Genomic DNA, 26,107 nt, shown 5'->3' with positions numbered 1-26,107 from the left:
AACTAAGTTCAAACTCCATGGCGGAGCAACAGTTTTAAACACAGGCTTGATCCTAGCTAAAGCCTGACAAAAAGCTTGAACGTCCGGAACTTCTGACAGACGTTTGTGTAAAAGAATGGACAGAGCTGAAATCTGTCCCTTTAAAGAACTAGCAGATAACCCCTTTTCTAAACCTTCTTGTAGAAAAGACAATATCCTTGGAATCCTAACCTTACTCCATGAGTAACTCTTGGATTCGCACCAATATAAGTATTTACGCCATATTTTATGGTAAATCCTTCTGGTAACAGGCTTCCTAGCCTGTATTAAGGTATCAATAACTGGCTCAGAAAAACCACGTTTTGATAAAATCAAGCGTTCAATTTCCAAGCAGTCAGCTTCAGAGAAGTTAGATTTTGATGTTTGAATGGACCCTGGATCAGAAGGTCCTGTTTCAGAGGTAGAGACCAAGGCGGACAGGATGACATGTCCACTAGATCTGCATACCAAGTCCTGCGTGGCCATGCAGGTGCTATTAGAATCACTGATGCTCTCTCCTGTTTGATTCTGGCAATCAATCGAGGAAGCATCGGGAAGGGTGGAAACACATAAGCCATCCCGAAGGTCCAAGGTGCTGTCAAAGCATCTATCAGAACCGCTCCCGGATCCCTGGATCTGGACCCGTAGCGAGGAAGCTTGGCGTTCTGACGAGACGCCATGAGATCTATCTCTGGTTTGCCCCAACGTCGAAGTATCTGGGCAAAGACCTCCGGATGAAGTTCCCACTCCCCCGGATGAAAAGTCTGACGACTTAAGAAATCCGCCTCCCAGTTCTCCACTCCCGGGATGTGGATTGCAGACAGGTGGCAAGAGTGAGACTCTGCCCAGCGAATTATCTTTGATACTTCCATCATTGCTAGGGAGCTTCTTGTCCCTCCCTGATGGTTGATGTAAGCTACAGTCGTGATGTTGTCCGACAAACCTGATGAACCCCTGAGTTGTTAACTGGGGCCAAGCCAGAAGGGCATTGAGAACTGCTCTCAATTCCAGAATGTTTATTGGAAGGAGACTCTCCTCCTGATTCCATAGTCCCTGAGCCTTCAGAGAATTCCAGACAGCGCCCCAACCTAGTAGGCTGGCGTCTGTTGTTACAATTGTCCAGTCTGGCCTGCTGAATGGCATCCCCCTGGACAGATGTGGCCGATAAAGCCACCATAGAAGAGAATTTCTGGTCTCTTGATTCAGATTCAGAGTGGGGGACAAATCTGAGTAATCCCCATTCCACTGACTTAGCATGCACAATTGCAGCGGTCTGAGATGTAGGCGTGCAAAAGGTACTATGTCCATTGCCGCTACCATTAAGCCGATCACCTCCATGCATTGAGCTACTGACGGGTGTTGAATGGAATGAAGGACACGGCATGCATTTTTAAGCTTTGTTAACCTGTCTTCTGTCAGGTAAATCTTCATTTCTACAGAATCTATCAGAGTCCCTAAGAAGGGAACTCTTGTGAGTGGAAAGAGAGAACTCTTCTTTTCGTTCACCTTCCATCCATGCGACCTTAGAAATGCCAGTACTAACTCTGTATGAGACTTGGCAGTTTGAAAGCTTGAAGCTTGTATCAGAATGTCGTCTAGGTACGGAGCTACCGAAATTCCTCGCGGTCTTAGTACAGCCAGAAGAGTACCCAGAACCTTTGTGAAGATTCTTGGAGCCGTAGCCAATCCGAATGGAAGAACTACAAACTGGTAATGCCTGTCTAGAAAGGCAAACCTTAGATACCGGTAATGACTTCTGTGAATCGGTATGTGAAGGTAAGCATCCTTTAAATCCACTGTGGTCATGTACTGACCCTCTTGGATCATGGGCAAAATTGTTCGAATAGTTTCCATCTTGAACAATGGAACTCTTAGGAATTTGTTTAGGATCTTTAAATCCAAGATTGGCCTGAAAGTTCCCTCTTTTTTGGGAACTACAAACAGATTTGAGTAAAACCCTTGTCCTTGTTCCGACCGCGGAACTGGATGGATCACTCCCATTAATAAAAGATCTTGTACGCAGCGTAGGAACGCTTCTTTCTTTATTTGGTTTGTTGACAACCTTGACAGATGAAATCTCCCTCTTGGGGGAGAGGATTTGAAGTCCAGAAGGTATCCCTGAGATATGATCTCTAACGCCCAGGGATCCTGAACATCTCTTGCCCAAGCCTGGGCGAAGAGAGAAAGTCTGCCCCCTACTAGATCTGGTCCCGGATCGGGGGCCCTCGATTCATGCTGTCTTAGGGGCAGCAGCAGGTTTCCTGGCCTGCTTGCCCTTGTTCCAGGACTGGTTAGGTTTCCAGCCTTGTCTGTAGCGAGCAACAGCTCCTTCCTGTTTTGGTGCAGAGGAAGTTGATGCTGTTCCTGCTTTGAAATTACGAAAGGAACGAAAATTAGACTGTCTAGCCCTAGGTTTGGCTTTGTCCTGAGGCAGGGCATGGCCTTTACCTCCTGTAATGTCAGCGATAATCTCTTTCAACCCGGGCCCGAATAAGGTCTGCCCTTTGAAAGGTATATTAAGCAATTTAGATTTAGAAGTAACATCAGCTGACCAGGATTTTAGCCACAGTGCTCTGCGTGCCTGAATGGCAAATCCGGAATTCTTAGCCGTAAGTTTAGTTAAATGTACTACGGCATCTGAAATAAATGAGTTAGCTAACTTAAGGGCTTTAAGTTTGTGTGTAATCTCATCTAGTGTAGATGATTGAAGTGTCTCTTCCAGAGACTCAAACCAAAATGCTGCTGCAGCCGTGACAGGCGCAATACATGCAAGAGGTTGCAATATAAAACCTTGTTGAACAAACATTTTCTTAAGGTAACCCTCTAATTTCTTATCCATTGGATCTGAAAAAGCACAGCTATCCTCCACCGGGATAGTGGTACGCTTAGCTAAAGTAGAAACTGCTCCCTCCACCTTAGGGACCGTTTGCCATAAGTCCCGTGTGGTGGCGTCTATTGGAAACATTTTTCTAAATATCGGAGGAGGTGAGAACGGCACACCGGGCCTATCCCACTCCTTAGTAACAATTTCATTAAGTCTCTTAGGTATAGGAAAAACATCAGTACTCGCCGGTACCGCAAAATATTATCCAACCTACACATTTTCTCTGGTATTGCAACTGTGTCACAATCATTCAGAGCCGCTAACACCTCCCCTAGTAATACACAGAGGTTTTCCAGCTTAAATTTAAAATTTGAAATATCTGAATCCAGTCTGTTTGGATCAGAACCGTCACCCACAGAATGAAGTTCTCCGTCCTCATGTTCTGCCACCTGTGACGCAGTGTCTGACATGGCCCTAATATTATCAGCGCACTCTGTTCTCACCCCAGAGTGATCACGCTTGCCTCTAAGTTCTGGTAATTTAGCCAAAACTTCAGTCATAACAGTAGCCATATCCTGTAATGTGATTTGAAATGGCCGCCCAGATGTACTCGGCGCTACAATATCACGCACCTCCCGAGCGGGAGATGCAGGTACTGACACGTGAGGCGAGTTAGTCGGCATAACTCTCCCCTCGTTGTTAGGTGAAATATGTTCAGTTTGTACAGATTGACCTTTATTTAAAGTAACATCAATACAATTAGTACATAAATTTCTATTGGGCTCCACTTTGGCATTAGCACATATAGCACATGTATCTTCCTCTGAATCAGACATGTTTAACACACTAGCAATAAACTAGCAACTTGGAAATGCTTTTCAAGTAATTTACAATAATATGAAAACGAACTGTGCCTATAAGAAGCACAGAAAAAATTATGACAGTTGAAAATAAATAAGTTATAGCATCAAATCTTTGTAAGAAATATACAATTTTAGCAAAGGATTGTTCCCATTAGCAAAGGATAACTAACCCTGACAGCAGAAAAAATACACAAATAAACGTTTTTTATCACAGTCAACTACAATCTTCACAGCTCTGCTGTGAATGATTACCTCCCTCAAAACAAGCTTTGGAGATCCCTGAGTTCTGTAGAGATGAACCGGATCATGCAGGAAGAAAATGAACTTCTGACTGAGTTTTTTGATGCGTAGTAAAAGCGCCAAAAATGGCCCCTCCCCCTCACACATAACAGTGAGAGAGATCAGTAAACTGCTTTAATTTAAACAAAACTATTGCCAAGTGGAAAAAATAGTGCCCAAAACATTTTTCACCCAGTACCTCAGAGAAATAAACGATTTTACATGCCAGCAAAAAAATGTTTAACCTCAATAAATTAATTGTTATTTAAAACCTATTGCAAGTCCCTGCAACATAGGTTAAGTCTATGCATACAGTATAAAACCAGTGAAGTACCATTCCCCAGAATACTGAAGTGTAAAATATACATACATGACAGCCTGATACCAGCTACATCTACTGCATTTAAGGCTGAGTTTACATTATAACGGTATGGCAGGATTTTCTCATCAATTCCATGTCAGAAAATAATAAACTGCTACATACCTCTTTGCAGATTAATCTGCCCGCTGTCCCCTGATCTGAAGTTTACCTCTCCTCAGATGGCCGAGAAACAGCAATATGATCTTAACTACTCCGGCTAAAATCATAGAAAAAACTCAGGTAGATTCTTCTTCAAATTCTACCAGAGAATGAATAACACACTCCGGTGCTATTATAAAATAACAAACTTTTGATTGAAGGTAATAAACTAATTAAAATCACCACAGTCCTCTCACACATCCTATCTATTCGTTGGGTGCAAGAGAATGACTGGGGGTGACGTAGAGGGGAGGAGCTATATAGCAGCTCTGCTGGGTGAATCCTCTTGCACATCCTGTAGGGGAGGAGATAATATCCCAGAAGTAATGATGACCCGTGGACTGACCACACTTAACAGGAGAAACACACTTTTCAAAATATGCCCTCTATGTCTTCTGGCTTAAATCAGTGTCAATAACTGAATCAGTGAAACATCTGTTTAAAAACTAGGCATTCAACCTCCACACAGTTAAGTTTAGAGAATGTAGACCCTGATTGAAAAAAGGCCCTTAAGACAACAGATCTTGTCTTAGAGGAAGAAGCTATGGTGGAGATGAAAACATCTATATTAGAACCGCATATCATTATCTGCGGAGCCAGGCTGGAACAATCAAGATAACCAAAGCTGACTAGATAAATAATCCATGGACACACAAAGGCATCTATCATTTGAGCCTTTGGATCTCTTCATCTTGCACAATGCATTGAAAGATTGTGAATTAATTGGGAGGCCATCAGAACTATATCTGGTAGACCCCATTTGATTATTAATTGATCCAAGATGTCCTGATTCTGGATGGCGCGACTAACGGCTGTAACCTGCTGACATGGAACATTGATTCCCCTATGCACAAGACCGGATTCTTGACACTCCTGCATAGCCAGTAAACTGTGGGTACCCCCTTAAGGATTTATGTAGGCCACCGCCGTGATATTGCCTGAACCCTACCTGTTTTAAGAGGAGCCCGGACTGAAAAGCCACAAGAACTGCTCAGAGTTCCAGAATGTTGATTGGTAACAACGCCTCCAGAGGCGAACAAATTCCTTGTGCTCTCCAAGAATTCAAGAACATGCCCCAGCCTGAAAGACTGTCCATCATCACAATAGGCCAAAAAAGGCAAAGAAAAGACACCCCAAGTGTAAAAAAAAAACCATCTCTATTCTCAACCTTCTCAGGAGAGGCCAAGAACAAAAACTGAGGAGAGATGGGAGGGATTTTAAGCTGTTGTGTAGGTTCTTGGCCTTCTCATAGTAGCAGGAATTATATCCCACATGTTATGGAGCCCTATGGACTATCATTATACGAAAGAAAAATATATTTAGTGTTTAAAGTTCCTTTAAGGCTTCAAAAGAAATGAAAACGAATTACTATTAGGACTGACCTACTGCAACATACTACATTATTGAGAGATGCATTCAAGCATTGTGGGGGTGGGTGAGGATGAGGTAAACTGAAGAAAAAGAAGATTTCAAACCTGTCCTCAAGTCTCCCTAAAAGGCCAGATTTTCAGGATTACCTTGGATAAGAGCAGGTTAATAACCATGTCTACTAATCAGCTGATTTCACCTGTGCTCCAGTTCAGATATCCTGAAAATCTGGCCTGTTAGGAAGGCCTGGGGGCAGGTTTGAAAACCCCTGGTCTATAGTATGGGTGGAGTAAGATAGGCAGGAAAAGGATTGATTAAGATAGGCAGTGCACAAGGCTAGGTGGTATGATCTGAACTGTGGTATCAGACCGATAAATAAAAATATAAAAAAAAAGTACTGAATTCTAAGTCACCTTACCGTTGTTAGCAGTGTATGTAGTTCTTCTGGTCCAAGATTCTCATAGCTAATTCCTGAACTGCTATTATACTGCAAAGATAAACAGTAAAAAGCAACTTAAAATGTACATTTATTATAACCTTTTTATAAATGACTTCAGAAAGGCATATAATATACTTATGTTATAATGAATGACTGGTAGCAAAATGTTTAGTACAGCTATTTGGGATTTTTTTTTTTACAAAGTAAATTAAAAGGGCTATTTTCAAGTTAAAGGGACAGTATACACTCATTTTCATATAACTGCATGTAATAGACACTACTATAAAGAATAATATGCACAGATACTGATATAAAAATCCAGTATAAAACAGAATTTATGTTTACCTGATAAATTTCTTTCTCCAACGGTGTGTCCGGTCCACGGCGTCATCCTTACTTGTGGGATATTCTCTTCCCCAACAGGAAATGGCAAAGAGCCCAGCAAAGCTGGTCACATGATCCCTCCTAGGCTCCGCCTACCCCAGTCATTCGACCGACGTTAAGGAGGAATATTTGCATAGGAGAAACCATATGGTACCGTGGTGACTGTAGTTAAAGAAAATAAAATATCAGACCTGATTAAAAAAACCAGGGCGGGCCGTGGACCGGACACACCGTTGGAGAAAGAAATTTATCAGGTAAACATAAATTCTGTTTTCTCCAACATAGGTGTGTCCGGTCCACGGCGTCATCCTTACTTGTGGGAACCAATACCAAAGCTTTAGGACACGGATGAAGGGAGGGAGCAAATCAGGTCACCTAAATGGAAGGCACCACGGCTTGCAAAACCTTTCTCCCAAAAATAGCCTCAGAAGAAGCAAAAGTATCAAACTTGTAAAATTTGGTAAAAGTGTGCAGTGAAGACCAAGTCGCTGCCCTACATATCTGATCAACAGAAGCCTCGTTCTTGAAGGCCCATGTGGAAGCCACAGCCCTAGTGGAATGAGCTGTGATTCTTTCGGGAGGCTGCCGTCCGGCAGTCTCGTAAGCCAATCTGATGATGCTTTTAATCCAAAAAGAGAGAGAGGTAGAAGTTGCCTTTTGACCTCTCCTTTTACCTGAATAAACAACAAACAAGGAAGATGTTTGTCTAAAATCCTTTGTAGCATCTAAATAGAATTTTAGAGCGCGAACAACATCCAAATTGTGCAACAAACGTTCCTTCTTTGAAACTGGTTTTGGACACAGAGAAGGTACGATAATCTCCTGGTTAATGTTTTTGTTAGAAACAACTTTTGGAAGAAAACCAGGTTTAGTACGTAAAACCACCTTATCTGCATGGAACACCAGATAAGGAGGAGAACACTGCAGAGCAGATAATTCTGAGACTCTTCTAGCAGAAGAAATCGCAACTAAAAACAAAACTTTCCAAGATAATAACTTAATATCAACGGAATGTAAGGGTTCAAACGGAACCCCCTGAAGAACTGAAAGAACTAAATTGAGACTCCAAGGAGGAGTCAAAGGTTTGTAAACAGGCTTGATTCTAACCAGAGCCTGAACAAAGGCTTGAACATCTGGCACAGCTGCCAGCTTTTTGTGAAGTAATACCGACAAGGCAGAAATCTGTCCCTTCAGGGAACTTGCAGATAATCCTTTTTCCAATCCTTCTTGAAGGAAGGATAGAATCCTAGGAATCTTAACCTTGTCCCAAGGGAATCCTTTAGATTCACACCAACAGATATATTTTTTCCAAATTTTGTGGTAAATCTTTCTAGTCACAGGCTTTCTGGCCTGAACAAGAGTATCGATAACAGAATCTGAGAATCCTCGCTTCGATAAAATCAAGCGTTCAATCTCCAAGCAGTCAGCTGGAGTGAAACCAGATTCGGATGTTCGAACGGACCCTGAACAAGAAGGTCTCGTCTCAAAGGTAGCTTCCAAGGTGGAGCCGATGACATATTCACCAGATCTGCATACCAAGTCCTGCGTGGCCACGCAGGAGCTATCAAGATCACCGACGCCCTCTCCTGCTTGATCCTGGCTATCAGCCTGGGGATGAGAGGAAATGGCGGGAACACATAAGCTAGTTTGAAGGTCCAAGGTGCCACTAGTGCATCCACTAGAGCCGCCTTGGGATCCCTGGATCTGGCCCCGTAGCAAGGAACTTTGAAGTTCTGACGAGAGGCCATCAGATCCATGTCTGGAATGCCCCACAGGTGAGTGACTTGGGCAAAGATTTCCGGATGGAGTTCCCACTCCCCCGGATGCAATGTCTGCCGACTCAGAAAATCCGCTTCCCAATTTTCCACTCCTGGGATGTGGATAGCAGACAGGTGGCAGGAGTGAGACTCCGCCCAAAGAATAATTTTGGTTACTTCTTCCATCGCTAGGGAACTCCTTGTTCCCCCCTGATGGTTGATGTACGCAACAGTCGTCATGTTGTCTGATTGAAACCGTATGAACCTGGTCCTCGCAAGCTGGGGCCAGGCCTGGAGAGCATTGAATATCGCTCTCAGTTCCAGAATATTTATCGGTAGAAGAGATTCTTCCCGAGACCAAAGACCCTGAGCTTTCAGGGATCCCCAGACCGCGCCCCAGCCTATCAGACTGGCGTCGGTCGTGACAATGACCCACTCTGGTCTGTGGAACATCATCCCTTGAGACAGATTGTCCAGGGACAGCCACCAACGGAGTGAGTCTCTGGTCCTCTGATTTACTTGTATCTTCGGAGACAAGTCTGTATAGTCCCCATTCCACTGACTGAGCATGCACAGTTGTAATGGTCTTAGATGAATGCGCGCAAAAGGAACTATGTCCATCGCCGCCACCATCAACCCGATCACTTCCATGCACTGAGCTATGGAAGGAAGAGGAACGGAATGAAGTATCCGACAAGAGTCCAGAAGCTTTGTTTTTCTGGCCTCTGTTAGAAAGATCCTCATTTCTAAGGAGTCTATAATTGTTCCCAAGAAGGGAACCCTTGTTGACGGGGATAGAGAACTCTTTTCCACGTTCACTTTCCAGCCGTGAGATCTGAGAAAGGCCAGGACAATGTCCGTGTGAGCCTTTGCTTGAGGAAGGGACGACGCTTGAATCAGAATGTCGTCCAGGTAAGGTACTACTGCAATGCCCCTTGGTCTTAGCACCGCTAGAAGGGACCCTAGTACCTTTGTGAAAATCCTTGGAGCAGTGGCTAATCCGAAAGGAAGCGCCACGAACTGGTAATGTTTGTCCAGGAATGCAAACCTTAGGAACCGATGATGTTCCTTGTGGATAGGAATATGTAGATACGCATCCTTTAAATCCACCGTGGTCATGAATTGACCTTCCTGGATGGAAGGAAGGATAGTTCGAATGGTTTCCATCTTGAACGATGGGACCTTGAGAAATTTGTTTAAGATCTTGAGATCTAGGATTGGTCTGAACGTTCCCTCTTTTTTGGGAACTATGAACAGATTGGAGTAGAACCCCATCCCTTGTTCTCTTAATGGAACAGGATGAATCACTCCCATTTTTAACAGGTCTTCTACACAATGTAAGAACGCCTGTCTTTTTATGTGGTCTGAAGACAACTGCGACCTGTGGAACCTCCCCCTTGGGGGAAGTCCCTTGAATTCCAGAAGATAACCCTGGGAGACTATTTCTAGCGCCCAAGGATCCAGAACATCTCTTGCCCAAGCCTGAGCGAAGAGAGAGAGTCTGCCCCCCACCAGATCCGGTCCCGGATCGGGGGCCAATATTTCATGCTGTCTTGGTAGCAGTGGCAGGTTTCTTGGCCTGCTTTCCCTTGTTCCAGCCTTGCATTGGTCTCCAAGCTGGCTTGGCCTGAGAAGTATTACCCTCTTGCTTAGAGGACGTAGCACCTTGGGCTGGTCCGTTTTTACGAAAGGGACGAAAATTAGGTCTATTTTTTGCCTTGAAAGGCCGATCCTGAGGAAGGGCGTGGCCCTTACCCCCAGTGATATCAGAGATAATCTCTTTCAAGTCAGGACCAAACAACGTTTTCCCCTTGAAAGGAATGTTTAGTAGCTTGTTCTTGGAAGACGCATCAGCCGACCAAGATTTCAACCAAAGCGCTCTGCGCGCCACAATAGCAAACCCAGAGTTCTTAGCCGCTAACTTAGCCAATTGCAAAGAGGCGTCTAGAGTGAAAGAATTAGCCAATTTGAGAGCATTGATTCTGTCCATAATCTCCTCATAAGGAGGAGAGTCACTATCGAGCACCTTAAGCAGTTCATCAAACCAGAAATATGCGGCAGTAGTGACAGGGACAATGCATGAAATGGGTTGTAGAAGGTAACCCTGCTGAACAAACATCTTTTTAAGCAAACCTTCTAATTTTTTATCCATAGGATCTTTGAAAGCACAACTATCCTCTATGGGAATAGTGGTGCGTTTGTTTAAAGTAGAAACCGCTCCCTCGACCTTGGGGACTGACTGCCATAAGTCCTTTCTGGGGTCGACCATAGGAAACAATTTTTTAAATATGGGGGGAGGGACGAAAGGAATACCGGGCCTTTCCCATTCTTTATTAACAATGTCCGCCACCCGCTTGGGTATAGGAAAAGCTTCTGGGAGCCCCGGCACCTCTAGGAACTTGTCCATTTTACATAGTTTCTCTGGGATGACTAAATTTTCACAATCATCCAGAGTGGATAATACCTCCTTAAGCAAAATGCGGAGATGTTCCAATTTAAATTTAAATGTAATCACATCAGATTCAGCCTGCTGAGAAATGTTCCCTAAATCAGTAATTTCTCCCTCAGACAAAACCTCCCTGGCCCCCTCAGATTGGGTTAGGGGCCCTTCAGAGATATTAATATCAGCGTCGTCATGCTCTTCAGTAACTAAAACAGAGCAGCCACGCTTACGCTGACAAGGGTTCATTTTGGCTAAAATGTTTTTGACAGAATTATCCATTACAGCCGTTAATTGTTGCATAGTAAGGAGTATTGGCGCGCTAGATGTACTAGGGGCCTCCTGAGTGGGCAAGACTCGTGTAGACGAAGGAGGGAATGATGCAGTACCATGCTTACTCCCCTCACTTGAGGAATCATCTTGGGCATCATTGTCATTATCACATAAATCACATTTATTTAAATGAATAGGAATTCTGGCTTCCCCACATTCAGAACACAGTCTATCTGGTAGGTCAGACATGTTAAACAGGCATAAACTTGATCAGAAAGTACAAAAAACGTTTTAAAATAAAACCGTTACTGTCACTTTAAATTTTAAACTGAACACACTTTATTACTGCAATTGCGAAAAAACATGAAGGAATTGTTCAAAATTCACCAAATTTTCACCACAGCGTCTTAAAGCCTTGAAAATATTGCACACCAATTTTGGAAGCTTTAACCCTTAAAATAACGGAACCGGAGCCGTTTTAAGCTTTAAACCCCTTTACAGTCCCTGGTATCTGCTTTGCTGAGACCCAACCAAACCCAAAGGGGAATACGATACCAAATGACGCCTTCAGAAGTCTTTTATAAGTATCAGAGCTCCTCTCACATGCGACTGCATGCCATGCCTCTCAAAAAACAAGTGCGCAACACCGGCGCGAAAATGAGACTCTGCCTATGCTTTGGGAAAGCCCCTAAAGAATAAGGTGTCTAAAACAGTGCCTGCCGATATTATTATATCAAAATACCCAGATAAAATGATTCCTCAAGGCTAAATATGTGTTAATAATCAATCGATTTAGCCCAGAAAAAGTCTACAGTTTAAATAAGCCCTTGTGAAGCCCTTATTTACAATCGTAATAAACATGGCTTACCGGATCCCATAGGGAAAATGACAGCTTCCAGCATTACATCGTCTTGTTAGAATGTGTCATACCTCAAGCAGCAAGGGACTGCAAACTGTTCCCCCAACTGAAGTTAATTGCTCTCAACAGTCCTGTGTGGAACAGCCATGGATTTTAGTTACGGTTGCTAAAATCATTTTCCTCATACAAACAGAATTCTTCATCTCTTTTCTGTTTCTGAGTAAATAGTACGTACCAGCACTATTTGAAAATAACAAACTCTTGATTGAATAATGAAAAACTACAGTTAAACACTAAAAAACTCTAAGCCATCTCCGTGGAGATGTTGCCTGTACAACGGCAAAGAGAATGACTGGGGTAGGCGGAGCCTAGGAGGGATCATGTGACCAGCTTTGCTGGGCTCTTTGCCATTTCCTGTTGGGGAAGAGAATATCCCACAAGTAAGGATGACGCCGTGGACCGGACACACCTATGTTGGAGAAAACTGTTTAAAAACTTACTTAGAAGCTGTCTGTTTGGCTCTGTTGAAAAGGTAGCTGGAAAGCCCACTGCAAGTGGCAAATAAGACACTCCCCCCCTCCCCCTTCTTTTGCATATGAAAAGACCCTTTACACAAACAGGAGCAAGCTGGAGTAGGTAGTCGAGCGTATTCACATAAAACTTTGGGGCTTGGTTAGGAGTCTGAAAATCAGAGCAATGTTATTTAAAAATAAGCAAAACTATACATTAATTTAAAAAAAAAACTTTATGGGCTATATAAATAGATTATCTACAAAACATTTATGCAAAGAAAAAATGAGTGTATAATGTCCCTTTAAGCAAGCGTTGGTGCTTTTAATCACAGTGCTGCTGGGATTTATAAAGGTAAGTAACTGTCTATTTTCATTTTTAGTAGACATATCTGCATTTGTCTATTTCAGGCCAATCAGAATGCTGATGGCGACGGCCGCAAACTGCATTCAGCAATTTACAGAGCCAGATTTATTCTTGTGAAAGTGTAACACACTAAGGTATGGATTTGCACAGACCTTAGTGTGTTGCACTTTCACAAGAATAAATCTGGCTCTGAAAATTGTCAAAATCATCATGATTCGGAACAGCCTGAAATAGCCAAAATACCAATGTCTAATTTTTAGGGAACTGCATCCGTTTAATTTATTATTTAGGTTAATAAATGCTTAGATGTTTTAAATATCACTTTTCTAAACAAACTAATTTCTTAAGCTTAAAAAGTTAGCTTCTCTCACTCCAATGATAGAAACTTAGGACAACCAGCACTCAATATTGCCCAAACCATTTTATACTATCGTATCAACTCACCCATGTGTTTCATTGTTACTTGCTGCTCGGGGACTACTCTAATGAATACCCTGGCATAGCTTCCCATGGATAACAGGATGCAACAAAACACATGGAGCAGAAACCAATTAAATCAAATGGTTCAGGAGACATAGCTCCTGATTGGATGCATCATGCACATATATATAGTGAGCAACTGCTGCTGAGTAAGAAGTTTGGTGAACATAGCTTTTAAATGGAAAAAAACAAAAAACAAACAAAAAAAAAACCCTTATTTAATTTGGAGAATATCAATACAACACAAATTACATCTATTAAAGCAGACATTCTCAAACTTCGCCCTTCAGAGGTTTTGCAGGTTGATATGCTGGCAGAGCATCATGGGAAATGTAGTTCCAAAACCTCTGGAAAGCCAAGTTTGAGGGTGTCTGTATTAAAAGGGATAGAAATGTCAAAATTGAAATGTGCATGGGTGCATTTAAATTCTAAATATAATATTTTTTTTAGCTGCATACACACATATGCAAAGTGCCCCATGCACCAGTATTCAAACACCACATCTCTTTAGAGTCAGCAGTGGCTTGAATGACATTGATGCAATACACACCACCACCAGCTCTTAGCAGTCTTTGTGTTTGAATCCTAATACTCTAATCACACTTAACATGTGTGTATAATAACTTACTAGAAGCATTTTTGCTAACTGAATTAGATTTAAAAAATGCTTCTATTTAAAGGTGCATTATAAACTAGATTTTTCTTTGCATAAATGTTTTGTAGATAGCCCATACTGATTTTTGTTATTGTTTTTTTTAAATGGATAGTTTTGCTTATTTTTAAATAACATTGCTCTGATTTTCAGACTCCTAACCAAGCCCCAAACTTTTAGGAGAAAACAGATGTATACCTACTCCAGCTTGCTTCTGTTTGTGTAAAGGGTCTTTTCATATGCAAAGGAAGGGGGAGTGTCTGATATTTCCCACTTGCAGTGAGTGGGTGTTCCAGTAATCTTTTAAACAGAGCTAAACTGGAAGCTTCTAAGTTTTTAAACAGTTTTATACTGGATTTTTATATCAGTATTTGTGCATATTATTCTTTATAGTAGTGTCTATTACATGCAGTTATATGAAAATTCATGTATATTGTCCCTTTAAAATGAAATTTTACCCAAAAACATTTTTGCACTCAATTTCAATGCTGACCTTTCTAGACCTTTAATGTTCTCTAAATAACATAGGTGATTTTCTGCTTTAAAAGCCCTGTGGGTTCCTACCCAAAGCACAAAGGCAGTTGGATCAGTTGGATCACTTGGTAAGCAGTGAGTGCATTACCCATTATATTAGATAGACAGACTTTCTAAAAATCAATCAGTTCTTGCCTATTGAAATCTACATTAAAAAAATAAAAGAAAGAACATTTTTTTTAAATCAAATGCTAATCTTGGTGCACGTGCTGTAATTCTGTATATTGCATACTAGGACACAAAAGCCAGTTTGTGAACTAATGATACTGACGAACGATATATATATTTTATATCTAGATTAGTTGGAGTTTCCAACCAACTTGTTTGGGTAACATGGTAAAATTGCTAGAAGCTACTGGTATCTCCAAAGCACTGAACTAGATGAATCAAGATATATTGCACTATGAACACACAGCTGCTTGCAAGTATCTACAGTAATCATATTATTTGCTGAAACAATACGTTGCCAAAGGCATTCAGCAACTGTATTGCAATAGAAGATGAGTAACAAATTATGCTTACCTGATAATTTCATTTCCATCTGTGGGAGGAGAGTCCACTGCTTCATTTATTACTTGTGGGAATTAAGAACCTGGCCACCAGGAGGAGGCAAAGACACCCCAGTCAAAGGCTTAAATACCTCCCCCCACTCCCCTCATGCCCCCCAGTCATTCTGCCAAGGGAACAAGGAACAGTAGGAGAAATATCAGGGTATAAATGGTGCCAGAAGAAAATTATTAAATTTAGGTCCGCCCCCGGAGAAACAGACGGGAACAGTGGACTCTCCTCCCACAGATGGAAATAAAATTATCAGTCAAGCATAATTTATGTTTTCCATCTTAATAAAAGGAGAGTCCACTGCTTCATTCATTACTTGTGGGAACAAATACTCAGGCTCTAGAGCACAGTGAATGAAGAAAACTGGAGGGTAAAAAGAGGGAGACCCTATACTGAGGGCTCCACAGCCTGCAGAACCTTTCCCAAAAACTGCTTCTGGAGTTTTTGGAAAAAAGCAAAAACATCAAATTTGTAAAATGTTGCAAAAGAATGTAAAGAGGACCAAGTAGCCGCGGTTCTTAAAGGCCCAAGAAGAGGCCACAGCTCTAGTTGAATGAGCCGTAATCCTCAGAGGAGGCTTATGTCCTGATGTCTCATGTGAAACGGAGGACACTCCTCTGCCAAAAAGATTAGGAAGTAGAAGAGGCCCTCTGACCCCCAACGCTTCCCGGAAAGAGAACAGACAGAGAAATAAGTTTGTCTAAATTCCAACGTGGCCTGAAGATAGAACTTCAAGGTACAAACCACATCTAGCATTATGTTGAAAGGAACCACAATCTCTTGATTGATGTTGCGAATTGATACAACCTTAGGAAGAAAACCTAACTTGGTTCAAAGAACAACCTTATCAGCATGGAAAGCCAGATAAGGAGGGACGCATTGGAAGGCAGTAATCACAGATACTCTGTGCGCAGAAGCAATAGCCCGTAGAAAAGGAACCTTCCAAGACAATAGTTTAATGTCTACTTCATGCATAGGCTAAAGAACAAGATTCAAACTCCAAGGAGGAGCAATAGATCTAAACACAGGTCTGATTCTAACAGAGCCTTAACAAGTGACTGCACATCAGGAAGCCCAGCGAACCTCTTGTGCAGTAACACTGACAGGGCGAAATTTGCCCCCACAGGGGATTTGCAGAAAAGCCCTTATCCAGTTCATCCTGGAGAACAGACTAAGTAGGTCCTCCACACCTTATGACAGATGCGACGAGCAACCAGCTACAAGCTTGAATGAGAGGAAAAAACAATTTATGTTTACCTGATAAATTTATTTCTCTTGTGATGTATCGAGTCCACGGATTCATCCTTACTTGTAGGATATTCTCCTTCCCTACAGGAAGTGGCAAAGAGAGCACCCACAGCAGAGCTGTCTATATAGCTCCTCCCTTAGGTTCACCCCCCAGTCATTCGACCGAAGGCTAGGAAGAAAAAGGAGAAACTATAGGGTGCAGTGGTGACTGAAAGTTTTAAAATAAAAATATATATGCCTGTCTTAAAAAACAGGACGGGCCGTGGACTCGATACATCACAAGAGAAATAAATGTATCAGGTAAGCATAAATTATGTTTTCTCTTGTAAGATGTATCGAGTCCACGGATTCATCCTTACTTGTGGGATACCAATACCAAAGCTTTAGGACACGGATGAAGGGAGGGACAAGACAGGGACCTTAAACGGAAGGCACCACTGCTTATAGAACCTGTCTCCCAAAAATAGCCTCCGAAGAAGCAAAAGTATCGAATTTGGAAAAAGTATGAAGCGAAGACCAAGTCGCCGCCTTACAAATCTGTTCAACAGAAGCCTCATTCTTAAAAGCCCATGTGGAAGCCACAGCTCTAGTAGAATGAGCAGTAATTCTTTCAGGAGGCTGCTGTCCAGCAGTCTCATAGGCCAAACGGATAATGCTTTTCAGCCAAAAGGAAAGAGAGGTAGCCGTAGCCCTTTGACCTCTCCGTTTACCAGAATAAACAACAAACAATGAAGATGTTTGACGGAAATCTTTAGTTGCTTGTTAATAGAACTTTAAAGCACGAACCACATCAAGATTGTGTAACAGACGTTCCATCTTTGATGAAGGATTAGGACACAAAGAAGGAACAACAATCTCTTGATTGATATTCTTATTAGAAACAACCTTAGGAAGAAACCCAGGTTTGGTACGCAAAACCACCTTATCTGCATGGAAAACAAGGTAAGGGGAATCACATTGTAAAGCAGATAGCTCAGAAACTCTTCGAGCAGAAGAGATAGCTACTAAAAACAAAACTTTCCAAGATAGAAGCTTAATATATATGGAATGCATAGGTTCAAACGGAACCCCTTGAAGAACTTTAAGGACTAAGTTTAGGCTCCAAGGCGGAGCAACAGGCTTAAATACAGGCTTAATTCTGACCAAAGCCTGACTAAATGCTTGAACGTCTGGGACATCTGCCAGACGTTTGTGTAGTAGAATAGACAAAGCAGATATTTGCCCTTTTAGGGAACTAGCTGATAATCCCTTCTCCAAACCTTCTTGGAGAAAAGACAATATTCTAGGAATCCTAATCTTACTCCACGAGTAACCTTTGGGTTCACACCAATAAAGATATTTGCGCCAAATCATATGATAGATCTTCCTGGTGACAGGCTTTCTAGCCTGAATCAGGGTATCAATGACCGACTCAGAGAAACCACGCTTTGATAGAATCAGGCGTTCAATTTCCAAGCAGTCAGACGCAGAGAAATTTGATTTGGATGCGTGAACGGACCTTGGATTAGACGGTCCCGCCTCATTGGCAGAGTCCACGGTGGAGTCCAGGACATGTCCACTAGGTCTGCATACCAAGTCCTGCATGGCTCTCTCCTGCTTGATTCTGGCAACCAGACGTGGGAGGAGAGGAAACAGTGGAAATACATAGGCCAGATTGAAGGACCAAGGCACAGCTAGAGCATCTATCAGTACCACCTTGGGATCCCAGGACCTGGACCCGTAACAAGGAAGTTTGGCATTCTGACGGGGTGCCATCAGATCCAATTCTGGTGTGCCCCATAGCTGAATCAGCTGGGCAAATACCTCCGGATGGAGTTCCCACTCCCCCGGATGAAAAGTCTGACGACTTAGGAAATCCGCCTTCCAGTTCTCTACTCCTGGGATGTGGATTGCTGAGAGATGGCAAGAGTGATCCTCTGCCCATCGGATTATTTTGGTTACCTCCATCATCGCTAGAGAACTCCTTGTTCCTCCTTGATGATTGATATAAGCTACAGTCGTGATGTTGTCCGACTGAAACCTGATGAATTTGGCCTCAGCAAGCTGAGGCCACGCCTGAAGCGCATTGAATATCGCTCTCAGTTCTAGAATGTTTATCGGAAGAAGAGATTCCTCCCGAGACCATAAGCCCTGTGCTTTCAGGGAGTTCCAGACTGCACCCCAGCCTAGCAGGCTGGCATCTGTCGTTACAATGAGCCACTCTGGCCTGCGGAAGTACATTCCCTGAGACAGGTGGTCCTGAGACAACCACCAGAGAAGAGAATCTCTTGTCTCCTGGTCCAGATGCAGTTGAGGAGATAAATCTGCATAATCCCCATTTCACTGTTTGAGCATGCATAGTTGCAGTAGTCTGAGGAGTAGGCGGGCAAAAGGAACTATGTCCATTGCCGCTACCATGAGTCCGATTACCTCCATACACTGAGCCACTGATGGCCGAGGAATGGAATGAAGAGCTCGGCAAGTGGTTAAGAGTTTTGATTTTCTGACCTCCGTCAGAAATATTTTCATTTCTACCGACTCTATCAGAAAGGAAACTCTTGTAAGAGGGAAGAGAGAACTCTTTTTTATGTTCACCTTCCACCCGTGAGCTCTCAGAAAAGCCAACACGATGTCCGTGTGAGACTTGGCTAGCTGGAAAGTCGACGCCTGAATTAAGATGTCGTCTAGATAAGGCGCCACTGCTATGCCCCATGGTCGTAGAACCGCCAGAAGGGACCCTAGCACCTTTGTGAAAATTCTGGGAGCCATGGCCAACCCGAAGGGAAGGGCCACAAACTGGTAATGCCTGTTTAGAAAGGCAAACCTGAGAAATTGATGATGATTTCTGTGAATAGGGATGTGTAGATACGCATCCTTTAAAGGGACAGTCTAGGCCAAAATAAACTTTCATGATTCAGATAGAGCATGTAATTTTAAACAATTTTCCAATTTACTTTTATCACCAATTTTGCTTTGTTCTCTTGGTATTCTTAGTTGAAAGCTTAACCTAGGAGGTTCATATGCTAATTTCTTAGACCTTGAAGGCCACCTCTTTTCAGAATGCATTTTAACAGTTTTTCACCACTGGAGGGTGTTAGTTCACATATTTCATATAGATAACACTGTGCTCGTGCACGTGAAGTTATCTGGGAGCAGGCACTGATTGGCTAAACTGCAAGTCTGTCAAAAGAACTGAAATAAAGGGGCAGTTTGCAGAGGCTTAGATACAAGATAATCCCAGAGGTTAAAAGTATATTATAACTGTGTTGGTTATGCAATACTGGGGAATGGGTAATAAAAGGGATTATCTATCTTTCTGATGTAGACTGTCCCTTTAAGTCCACGGTAGTCATATATTGACCCTCATGGATCAGAGGTAGAATAGTCCGAATAGTCTCCATCTTGAATGATGGAACTTTGAGGAACTTGTTTAGAATTTTGAGATCCAAGATTGGTCTGAAAGTTCCCTCTTTTTTGGGAACCACAAACAGGTTGGAGTAAAACCCTAGCCCCTGTTCCTCTTTTGGGACTGGGCGGATCACACCCATGGTATGTAGGTCTTCTACACAGCGTAAGAACGACTCTCTCTTTGTCTGGTTTACAGACAATCGAGAAATGTGAAATCTCCCCCTTGGAAGGGAGTCTTTGAATTCCAGAAGATATCCCTGGGACACAATTTCTAAAGTCCAGGGATCGTGAACATCTCTTGCCCAAGCCTGAGCGAAGAGAGAGAGTCTGCCCCCTACTAGATCCGGTCCCGGATCGGGGGCTACCCCTTCATGCTGTCTTAGAGGCAGCTGCAGGCTTCTTGGCCTGTTTACCCTTGTTCCAAGCCTGGTTAGGTCTCCAGACTTGGATTGGGCAAAATTCCCCTCTTGCTTTGCAGCAGAGGAAGCTGAAGCGGGACCACTCTTAAAGTTACGAAAGGAACGAAAATTATTTTGTTTGGTCCTCATCTTATTTGATCTATCCTGAGGGAGGGCATGACCTTTCCCTCCAGTGATGTCTGAAATAATCTCTTTCAGTTCAGGCCCGAATAGGGTCTTTCCTTTGAAAGGGATGTTCAAAAGTTTAAATTTAGATGACACATCAGCAGACCAGGACTTAAGCCATAACGCCCTGCGTGCTAAAATGGCAAAACCTGAATTCTTTGACGCTAATTTAGCCAGTTGAAATGCGGCATCTGTAATAAAAGAATTAGCCAACTTAAGGGCCTTAATTCTGTCCATAATCTCCTCTAATGGAGTCTCCATCTGAAGAGCCTCTTCTAGAGCCTCAAACCAGAAAGCAGCTGCAGTAGTTACAGGAACAATGCACGCAATAGGTTGGAGAGAAAAACCCTGATTAACAAAAATTTTCTTCAGGAGACCCTCTAATTTTATATCCATAGGATCTTTGAAAGTACAACGGTCTTCTATAGGTATAGTTGTACGCTTAGACAGAGTAGAAATAGCTCCCTCCACCTTAGGAACTGTCTGCCACGAGTCCCGCATGGTGTCAGATATGGGAAATATTTTCTTAAAAACAGGAGGGGGAGTGAACGGAATACCTGGTCTATCCCACTCCTTAGTAATAATATTCACAATCCTCTTAGGGACTGGAAAAACATCAGTGTAAACAGGAACCTCTAAGTATTTATCCATTTTACACAATTTCTCTGGAACCACTATAGGGTCACAATCATCTAGAGTCGCTAATACCTCCCTGAGCAATAAGCGGAGGTGTTCAAGCTTAAATTTAAAGGCGGTCATATCAGAATCTGTCTGAGGAAGCGTCTTTCCTGAATCAGAAATTTCTCCCTCTGATAACAAATCCCTCACCCCTACTTCAGAGCATTGTGAGGTCATATCAGATACGGCTACTAAAGCGTCAGCTGTCCCGCTTTCCTTGTAAACCAGGCAGTTTAGATAAAACCTCTGTGAGGGTTGTATTCATAACTGTGGCCATGTCTTGTAAAGTAAAAGAATTTGACGCACTAGAGGTACTTGGCGTCACTTGTGCGGGCGTTACTGGTTGTGACACTTGGGGAGAGCTAGATGGCGAACCCTCATTTACTTCTGACTGAGAATCATCTATTGCTCTATTTTTAAGTGCTAATATTTGTTCTTTATAGTTTATAGACATATCAGTACAATTGGGACACATTCTAAGAGAGGGTTCCACAATGGCTTCCAAACCTATTGAACAAGGCTTTTCCTTGGTGTCAGACATGTTAAACAGGCTAGTAATGTAACAAGCAAGCTTGGAAAACACTGTAATCAAAGTAAATAACACTTAGAATTAAAACGGTACTGTGCCTTTAAGAGAAAAAAAGCTGCACAAATTCTGCAAAACAGTGTAAAAAAAGCAGTAAACTTAACGAAATTTTTACAGTAACATCATAAAGCCTTAGTAACTTTGCACAGCTATGCAAATAAACAATTAACCCTTTAACGTCAAAACCGGTAAAAAGGACTTTCAGCACCTTGCCACAGCTCTGCTGTGGCTCCTACCTGCCCTTCAGAACGATTTGTGGGGGAAAAAAAATCTTCTTTTACAGCCCTCAAACACATCAGGAACCTCTGGAGAAGCAGTTAGATGTCTCTGAGGAAAAGAAACTGCGCAACTGAGGTGCGAAAATAGGCCCCTCCCACCTCACTCGATGTTTTGAGGCCTATCAGAAAAACACCAGAGTGTCTCTTAATTAACCATGTGGGTTAAAAAATCCAAAAACAAGCCACAATGACCCCTTTAGTCCCTTCAAAAAAACTCTCTGCCACTTCCTGTAGGGAAGGAGAATATCCCACAAGTAAGGATGAATCCGTGGACTAGATACATCTTACAAGAGAAATAACACTCTCTCTCTTGGCTAGGACTAAGCGTTCAATCTCCATGCAGCCAGCCTCAGAGATCTAGACATAGATGAACAAGAGACCTTGGTCAGCAGATCCCTGCAACAAGGAAACTTCTACGGAGGAGATAACGACATCCCCACTAGTCCGAGAACCATATCCTTCGCGGCCAAGACGGAACAATCAGTATCACTGATGCCTGCTTGATTCGAGCCTCTACACTAGGAAGCAGTGGTAACGGCCGTAAAAGATAAATTAGATTGAACCTCCAAGGCTGCGCTAATGCATCAGTTACCTCCGCCTGAGGATGCCTGTACCTCGACCCATATCTGGGTAACTTGGTAATGAGACGTCATAAGATCTTCCTCTTGCAAATTTCTGCAAACACTCGGAATGGAGAGACCAATCCCCCGGATTAAAGTATTGTCTGCTGAGGAAATCCGCTTCTTAGTTGTCCACATTGTGGATCGATGACAGTGAACAAATGTGGGTCTCCGCCCACTCCAGAATCTGAGATACTTCCCCCATAGCTAGGGAGCTACTCGTTCCCCCTGATGGTTGATGTAAGCCACCGAGGATATATTATCTAATTGGAAACTGATAAACTGGGACGAACACAGCAGAGGCCAAACCTTCAGAGCATTGTATATTGCCCAAAGATCCCAAATGCTATCAGGAAGGAGCTTTTCCTCTATAGGCCCTGTGCCTTCCTGGCAACCCAAACAGCTCCCCATCCTAACAGACTCGCAACCGTAGTCACAATCACCCAGGATGGTCTTGAGACTGACATCTCTTGTACAAGGGATCCGAACAAAAACACCAAGAGAGCGATTCTCTCGATCGGTTGTTTAGAGAAATCTGTTGACAGATCTAAATGATCGCCGTTCCACTGCTTCAGCATGTGCAGTTGCAACAGTCTGAGGTGAAACCTGGCAAAGGAAATGATGTCCATGCTGGACACCATGAGACCAATTGCCTCCATACACAGAGCCACAGATGGTCTTAAGGAGGTCTGGAGGGCAAGACATGTCGAGCAACGTCTCTGGTCTGTTAGAAATGTTCACATGTCCATAGAGACTATTATAGTACCCGAGAATTCTACCCTGGTACTTGATACAAGAGAACTCTCTCTATCCATGGGATCGAAGAAGACAGAGGAAAGATTCCGTATGGTCCACTCTCCAAAAAACTTCTTGGAGAATGCTGTGTTAGCTGGGAATCAAACCCGGGTCAAGTACTTAGAAGGCAGCTATGCTCATCTATACCAGCTAGACCAAACAGAAGATCAATAAAATGGAAGTGCTGGTCCAGGAACCCAAACTTTAGGAACTGGAAGTGGTCCTGAGGAATGGTACGTGAAGGGGGCATTCTTCAGATCTATCATGGTCATGAACTGCCCTTCTCGAACGAGGGGGAAGAATGGACCAATTGTCTCCCTCTTGAACGAGGGGACATTTAAGAACTTGTTTAAGCACTACAGGTCCAACTCGGACGGAAAGTTCCCTCCTTCGTTGGAACAACGAAAATGTTTGAATAGCATCTTATAACCCTGAACTATGACTTCCAGGACCCATAGATCCTGCACGTCCCTGAACCAAGCGACTAAAAAAACATAATTTATGTAAGGAACTTACCTCATAAATTCATTTCTTTCATATTGGCAAGAGTCCATGAGCTAGTGACGTATGGGAAATAAAATCCTACCAGGAGGGGCAAAGTTTCCCAAACCTCAAAATGCCTATAAATACACCCCTCACCACACCCACAATTCAGTTTAACGAATAGCCAAGTAGTGGGGTGATGAGGAAAGGAGTAAAAAGCATCAACAAAGGAATTAGGAAATAATTGTGCTTTATACAAAAAATCATAACCACCACAAAAAGGGTGGGCCTCAGACTATTGCCAATATGAAAGAAATGAATTTATCAGGTAAGTTCTTACATAAATTATGTTTTCTTTCATGTAATTGGCAAGAGTCCATGAGCTAGTGACGTATGGGATAGCAATACCCAAGATGTGGAACTTCGCGCAAGAGTCACTAGAGAGGGAGGGATAAAAATAAAAACAGCCATTTTTCGCTGAAAAAAATAATCCACAACCCAAAATATAAGTTAATTCTCATGAAATGAAAAAACTTAAAACATAAGCAGAAGAATCAAACTGAAACAGCTGCCTGAAGAACTTTTCTACCAAAAACTGCTACCGAAGAAGCGAATACATCAAAATGGTAGAATTTAGTAAATGTATGCAAAGAAGACCAGGTTGCTGCTTTGCAAATCTGATCAACTGAAGCTTAATTCTTAAAAGCCCACGAAGTGGAGACTGATCTAGTAGAATGAGCTGTAATTCTGAGGCAGGGCTTGACCCGACTCCAAATAAGCTAAATGAATCAAAAGCTTTAACCCCGAAGCCAAGGAAACGGCAGAAGCCTTCTGACCTTTCCTAGAATCAGAAAAGATAACAAATAGACTAAAAGTCTTCCTGAAATCTAGCTTCAACATATTTCAACGCTCTTACCACATCCAAAGAATGTAAGGATTTCTCCAAATTATTCTTAGGATTAGGACACAAGGAAGGGACAACAATTTAGAATTCACAACCTTAGGTAAGAATTTAAATGAAGTCCGCAAAACAGCCTTATCCTGATGAAAAATCAGAAAAGGAGATTCACAAGAAAGAGCAGATAATTCAGAAACTCTTCTAGCAGAAGAGATGGCCAAAAGGAACAACACTTTCCAAGAAAGTAGTTTAATGTCCAAATAATGCATAGGCTCAAATGAAGGAGCCTGCAAAGCCTTCAATACCAAAATTAAGACTCCAAGGAGGAGAGATTGATTTAATGACAGGCTTGATACGAACCAAAGCCTGTACAAAACAGTGAATATCAGGAAGCTTAGCAATCTTTCTGTGAAATAAGACAGAAAGAGCAGAGATTTGTCCCTTCAAGGAACTTGCAGACAAATCCTTATCCAAACCATCCTGAAGAAACTGTAAAATTCTAGGAATTCTGAAAGAATGCCAAGCGAATTTATGAGAACACCATGAAATATAAGTCTTCCAAACTAGATAATAAATCTTTCTAGAAACAGATTTACGAGCCTGTAACATAGTATTAATCACTGAGTCAGAGAAACCTCTATGACTAAGCACTAGACGTTCAATTTCCATATCTTCAAATTTAATGATTTGAGATCCTGATGGAAAAACCGACCTTGAGACAGAAGGTCCGGCCTTAATGGAAGAGGCCAAGGTTGGCAACTGGACATCTGAACAAGATCCGCATACCAAAACCTGTGAGGCCATGCTGGAGCTACCAGCAATACAAACGACTGTTCCATGATGATTTTGGAGATCACTCTTGGAAGAAGAACTAGAGGCGGGAAAATATAAGCAGGTTGGTAGCACCAAGGAAGTGTCAACGCATCCACTGCTTCCGCCCGAAGATCCCTGGACAGGTACCTGGGAAGTTTCTTGTTTAGATGAGAAGCCATCAGATCTATTTCTGGAAGACCCCACATCTGAACAATCTGAGAAAATACATCTGGATGGAGGGACCACTCCCCCGGATGTAAAGTCTGACGGCTGAGATAATCCGCTTCCCAATTGTCTACACCTGGGATATGTACCGCAGAAATTAGACAAGAGCTGGATTCCTCCCAAGAAAGTATTCAAGACTGTGAGTCCCACCCTAATGATTGACACATGCCACAGCTGTGATAGTCTGTCTGAAAGCAAATGAACGGTTCTCTCTTCAACAGAGGCCAAGCCTGAAGAGCCCTGAAAATTGCACGGAGTTCCAAAATATTGATTGGTAATCTTGCCTCTTGAGATTTCCAAACCCCTTGTGCTGTCAGAGATCCCCAAATAGCTACCCAACCTGAAAGACTCGCATCTGTTGTGATCACAGTCCAGGTTGGATGAACCA

At 42.6% G+C, this 26,107-nt stretch overlaps 1 protein-coding gene across 3 annotated transcripts in view; it reads right to left on the bottom strand.

The window, feature by feature from the left end:
• The window catches only part of ATXN7L3 (ataxin 7 like 3), a 252,225-nt gene that overhangs the window by 68,884 nt on the left and 157,234 nt on the right, over positions 1–26,107 (bottom strand). Inside the window, exon 9 of one of the 3 annotated variants that reach the window (XM_053700038.1) lies at positions 6,291–6,359. The exons of the other annotated variants lie outside the window; for them this stretch is intronic. Within the exon in view, the coding sequence (XP_053556013.1) occupies positions 6,291–6,359 (69 nt within the window). The remainder of the gene's footprint in view (positions 1–6,290; positions 6,360–26,107) is intronic. 3 annotated transcript variants of the gene reach the window in all.

The sequence above is a fragment of the Bombina bombina genome, chromosome 1, assembly GCF_027579735.1.
Source record: "Bombina bombina isolate aBomBom1 chromosome 1, aBomBom1.pri, whole genome shotgun sequence".
Lineage (NCBI taxonomy): Eukaryota > Metazoa > Chordata > Amphibia > Anura > Bombinatoridae > Bombina > Bombina bombina.
The sequence above is the reverse complement of the archived record's forward strand: the minus strand, read 5'-3'. Positions and strand labels throughout refer to the sequence as shown.